At 43.9% G+C, this 5,910-nt stretch overlaps 1 protein-coding gene across 1 annotated transcript; it reads right to left on the reverse strand.

Annotated features, from left to right (window-relative positions):
- Nucleotides 1-1,913: 1,913 nt before the first annotated feature.
- LOC124657616 (probable UDP-3-O-acylglucosamine N-acyltransferase 2, mitochondrial) lies at nucleotides 1,914-4,723 on the reverse strand. Its single transcript, XM_047196139.1, has 10 exons — nucleotides 4,603-4,723; nucleotides 4,284-4,491; nucleotides 4,104-4,180; nucleotides 3,681-3,730; nucleotides 3,223-3,287; nucleotides 2,939-2,990; nucleotides 2,777-2,847; nucleotides 2,607-2,673; nucleotides 2,123-2,194; nucleotides 1,914-2,028 (listed from the first exon to the last, which is right to left on the reverse strand). Exons 1-10 carry the CDS (start codon nucleotides 4,721-4,723, stop codon nucleotides 1,954-1,956), a joined length of 858 nt encoding a protein of 285 aa, XP_047052095.1. The 3' UTR covers nucleotides 1,914-1,953.
- Nucleotides 4,724-5,910: the final 1,187 nt, after the last annotated feature.

A 5,910-nucleotide genomic window follows, 5' to 3' on the forward strand; every position in this document is an offset into this window, starting at 1 on the left:
CTCGACAAAGGTTATATTCGCATAAGCCTTAGTCCTTGTGCTGTTCTCGTTATTCTAGTTCCTAAGAAAGATGGTACTTGGCGTATGTGCGTAGATTGTAGAGCTATAAACAACATTACTATTCGATATCGTCATCCTATTCCCCGTCTAGAGGATATGCTAGATGAATTGAGTGGTGCTGCTGTGTTCTCTAAAATTGATTTGCGTAGTGGTTATCATCAAATTAGGATGAAAGAAGGGGATGAGTGGAAAACAGCCTTTAAAACAAAATTTGGTTTATATGAGTGGTTAGTAATGCCTTTTGGATTAACTAATGCACCTAGTACTTTCATGAGACCGATGAACCATGTTTTGCGTGAATTTATTGGCAAATTTGTGGTTGTGTATTTTGATGACATATTAATCTACAGCCGCAATGAATCTGATCATACTATACATATTCGACATGTTTTGCAAGTGTTGCGTGATAATAAACTCTATGGTAATCTTGAGAAGTGCACATTTTGCAAAGATAAGGTCATATTTCTGGGTTATGTTGTCTCTAAGCATGGAGTAGAAGTAGATGTGTCTAAAGTTGAAGCTATTCAAAATTGGCCTACTCCCATGAATGTGAGACAAGTAAGAAGTTTCCATGGTTTAGCTGGGTTTTATCGTAGATTTGTGCCCAACTTTAGTACTATTGCTGCACCTTTGAATGATTTGACTAAAAAGGGTGTTGTCTTTGAGTGGGGCGCAGCCCAAGATCATGCATTTGATGAACTGAAACGATTGTTAACTTCTGCACCGTTGCTTGCACTTCCTGATTTCAATAAGCAATTTGAGATTGAATGTGATGCTAGTGGTATTGGAATTGGTGGTGTGTTGATGCAAGAGGGTCGCCCAATTGCATATTTTTCTGAGAAACTATCTGGTGCTAAGTTGAACTATCCAATATATGATAAAGAGTTGTATGCTTTAATTAGAGTTCTTGAGGTTTGGCAACATTACTTGTGGCCAAAAGAATTTATCATACATTCTGATCATGAAGCTTTGAAATATCTGAAAGCTCAATCTACTTTGCATAAGCGTCTAGCTAAGTGGGTTGAGTTCATTGAGTCTTTTCCATACATTATTAAGCATAAGAAGGGAAAAGATAATATTGTTGGTGATGCTCTATCTAGGAAGAATATGCTATTAACTCAACTTGATGTTAAAATTCCTGGTTTAGAGATACTATGTGATTTGTATGCTACTGATCATGAAGGAGAGAGAGAGAGAGGGTTTCAGATGCGCTGCTCCCAAGTTGCATTCGTCGGGCCGAGGGTTAGAAGGAGAGAGAGAGAGGGATCAACCTCACACCTAGAACGCGACGGGAACGGCCACGGTGGCGCGGACAGCGGCGGAGGCGAGCTGCCGGAACCGAGAGGTGCGGGGAATTTTGAGACATGGGAGCAAGCAGACTGTGCGTTCAGTGAGGCCCAACATGATTATAGCGGCCTCTCTCTCTCTCTCTCTCAGCCCAGAATGCATTTCAGAGCCCTCGTGCATTTCTGAATATTTTGAATGTTTCAACGAATCTCTTTCAGAGAAGAAATGCCATCAGAGCGTGTAAATCCTAATCTGGAGCTTGGCCTGTGGAAAAGCCAGCTAAAAAGCAGGAGATAAGGAGGTGCAAGCGGCTCCCAGAGTTTCTCTTAGTAAGCATTGGCACAAGACTGACAGTCTGTCTTAACTACTATCCAGTTACAGGGATCAACGATGGCACTTCTCCCCCAGACCGAAGCCGAAATGAATTCCCGGCAGAGAGAGATAAATACACCCACCGCGTTGCCATCTCTACCAAATCAGCCGCTTATTTGTGTAAATGGATAGTGCAACACCATGTATTTCAATGCTAGGTGTCTAGTGAGATAATAAAATTTTCCCCGAGAGGATCAAGTTGCACCACATTTGGATCACAGGATAGAGGAGATACTATCTTCTGACGACATGTTTCTTGGAAAGTAACCTCAAGTTCACAGTTTGCCGGCGCCATTCATTTACCGGGACCTGAATTCAAAAAGCGTAATGAGTATTTAGTAGCTAGAGGGGTAAGGAACAAGAACCTTAACTTGTGTGGTTATTGCTATAACCAAATGCTTACAGCTGGAAATCCACCATAGTCACCGGGATTTTGAATGTCCTTTGTTGCTAGACTATTTGCTGCAAGTCGAACCTGCAATGGGATCGACGATAATCAATTTGCGAGGCAGTGAAAAAAATATTAGCGGGCCGGCAACATATAATGCTATCAGCTAAGTTTTGGTCAGATGTCTAGATCAATGCTCTGTAAATGCTGCCATGACTATCAGCATGGAAGAAATGTCTGAGCAGTTGCTTGCTATCAACAATAAATATGAAGATGAAATCTTGCATGAAGTTCTTAGATCCCAGTCAATTACTTAACAATAAAACAGAAGTGTTTTCACTGCTACTCAAATTAGTTTTGAAAAGCCTTTGGCCATGAGAGTATGGCAAGCAATGCAGCTAGGTTGTGACGCATGACAACACACAACACAGAATTATGTGGAACTTAACAAGTATTATGGAATCAAAATATGACAAAGCACGGAGTCAGAAAACAGCACCTTTGAAGCAATGGAGACATGATCCCGGATTGCCACCCGACCACCTAACGTGACATAGTCCCCCAAGCTGTATGTACATAATGGGAAAAATCTCAAAAGGCAAACATGAAGGATTATATGAAACGCCAAAGAGAATGAACAATTCGTCAATGAGATGAAGGTGTACATACGTTGCAGAACCAGCAATCCCAACTTGTCCGCAAATCATACAGCACTTTCCAATTACCACATTGTGACCTATCTACAAGAGGATACGTCAATTAACAGAACAAAAAAAAGCACAAAAGAATCTCATCAATAAGGGGTTCTTTGGATCGCAGGGGAATCAATACCTGAACAAGATTATCAATCTTGGTGGCATCTCCAATTATTGTGTCTCTCCAACTGCAGTTAATAAATATTTATGGAAGTTTTCAGTAAGGATCAACTGCAATCAAATGCATAATGGCATGGAAAGGGCTGATAGTTGAAAGCGTTAGCCATATTGAGATCAACTGTGGACTAGCCAACAGAAGATCTACCTTAACCAAGCTACACATCCTATCCAATTGTTCGAGCCTGCAACTATATGATACTCGTACATATTTTTATCAGGATTAAAAAGTCGACAAGTTACCTTCCTCTGTCAATGCACGTATTTGCACCTATCTCCACATTGTCACCGATTCTTGCATAAAGTACCTGAAAAATACAGAGCTTTTCAATGCGGACCTACATTTTGATTTTGATAGGACTATAGCATATACATAAACATTCTCAAACACTACCACATATCCAGTCAGTACGTAGGTGGTACTTAGTGAACATATATTCCGACAAATATTTTTTCCATGTCAGAGAATAATCTCTGGGCTTCCTTTCTCTGTTAGCTGACAAACAAGTACTTGAAATGTGAACCATTCAAACTCGGCTTTTCCTTAGTTATAAAAGATGAAGCTGTTCAGATACCATAGGTTGTAGGGTGGCATTGCGCATTTGCTCTAGCATATGAGCTTGAGCTTTGAACCCAATATTGCACGACCATGTCCATAATCTTCACAAACTACCCGGGAATTGATAGTGCTGAGTACTAACCTGTGGCTTCTTCTTGACCTTCCCATCCTCGTCGACAAAGAAACCAAAACCTAAAAGATATACATCAGTAGTTTACACTTACAATCTTACATAACATCAGAAATCAATTCCTATTGTTTAACAGTACTAGTTACCATTCACCAAGTACAGCAGAAAAACATAGGAATTTCTAACAATAAACAGTCCAAATAAGCTTTCATACCCCCACAAACTGGGATGTACTATGTCTAGCCAAAAGGCCTTAAAAAACCAGGAATGCTGCGATTAGCTCACACGCTGCAACTTTCAGTGTTCCTACCATAGCATGCGCAAGTATCTGACATAATGTGGCATGTTCTCTACAGTGTTGTAGAACATACAACATACCATGTGTACCACTTGACATATTTACATATTTCCAACACTAGGTGAACAAATGCTCACCATCTTGGCCGATGCAAGCGCCATTATGGATAGTACAGAACTCGCCCACGGAACAATTGCTCAAGACAACATTGTACCTGCACATGTACACAAAGAAGTCATTTGCAGCAAATGAGCACTGCCAATGAAAACAGATTTTGCTCTAATGCACACTCAGATCAAACTGGACAAACACCGTACCCAATCCTAGTGGACTGTCCGACAGACACCGACGGCCCAACCACGGTGCCAGACCCGACAACGACCTCCTTGCCAATCACAGCGCCGGAATGCACCACGGCGCCGGCCTCCACCACCGCGGTGGGGTCGATGGACGCCGCCCGGTGCAGCACGCCCCCGCCGTTGCGCCACGGCACGAACTCCGCCGCCGGGGCCGCGGACCCAATATCTGCTCAGGCCAATCAGGAAGAAGCCAGCCAGCAAAGCAAGGTCACACTACAGACATCTCACAAGTACAGTAGAAATGGTCAGCGCCAATGGTTGCTTGACAGTTCACTACCGTGAGAAGCAGCGGACGCGCCGTCCCCCAAGAACCGCGCGAGCCGGCCGGCGCATCGGGGCGGACGCAGGAGCAGCTCCGCCGCCGCCTTGGCGGTGGTTCTTCGTAGGATGGCTGCCATCGATAATCCGCTTGCTGATGAACCCTACAGAGGTTTTTTTTTCGAAAAAAACAGAGATTTTGGGAAATACTCGAAGGAGGGGGTGGCTCGCGAAGCCAAATCTGCTACGGTTTCCGTGGCAGAGGAGAGGAGCCGGCGGCGGTGGCCGACGAAGGCGACGGCTGCCGGAGGCGGAGACTGGGACGGGGCGTTTCCAACCAGGAGGCCCACCGTGGGTTTTTTTTGGATCGGACCGGACCGGGGTGTCTAGAGCCCACGGGCCGATGGCCCAATCCAATCTTACCTAATAGTCTAATACAGTGTATTTTAAACTTCAATTCATAACTTAGTTCTTCTAAAAACACCAAAAAATGGTTCCTCTACAAAAGTGATTAAGTAAAAAATCATTTGAAAAGGCTATCACGGTGCTAGGTCAACAGAGAAATCGTCGATATACATTAAAGAGTTTGTTGTCCTTGCTCACATGGTTCTAAAATCCACCACTTTCACCATCTTGAATTTTCTATCCTTCATCAGCAAATGGATATAGCAATATCACTTATTTCTATTGGGTTTCTTTTCCGAAAACACAAAAAATCCTACGCCAGAATAACATGGCCAAGATCTATTATATGGAGATGCAAAGTAACGGAGCGATTCAGTGTTCATACCCTTGAAAATCGAAAGCGTTGCGTTCGCGATGAACGTTATGATGAAGGTGTACGTCGACGCCGACCTCAAGGTCGTGAAGAAGTACAAGCGTTGGAGCATCCCAAGCGTGCGCCTGGTTCGTGCTAAGGCTCGCCTCCTCTTCCACCGGAGGGGGGTCAGCATGCGGGCGGCGGCGTGGGGGCTTGCCGATCTACCTAATAAAGGTGGCTATCCAAGGGATCCTCTTGTGCGCAGATGGATACTTTCCTAAGGCCGGTCCTATTTGATATGGCCAACGTGGTGAGTTTCGGAAGGCTCCGTCGGCGAATATAACAGTGCACCTTATGTCTGAAGTTTGCTAGATCGGGTGGTATTCGGTCGTACGCACCATGCTCTTATTCTGACCATTTGGTTCTAGAGGGAGCGGCGCGAAGTTTTGTTCTTTTTGCTATCAGATCACATTATGGTGCATGGTGAATCAGAGGCGGGAAATATCGTGAAGGCTGGATTGGAGGACTAGCAATGAAGGTTCGAGTCGCTATGTTGTTGAGGGACTT

The sequence above is a fragment of the Lolium rigidum genome, chromosome 5 (assembly GCF_022539505.1).
Source record: "Lolium rigidum isolate FL_2022 chromosome 5, APGP_CSIRO_Lrig_0.1, whole genome shotgun sequence".
NCBI classification, from domain to species: Eukaryota; Viridiplantae; Streptophyta; class Magnoliopsida; order Poales; family Poaceae; genus Lolium; species Lolium rigidum.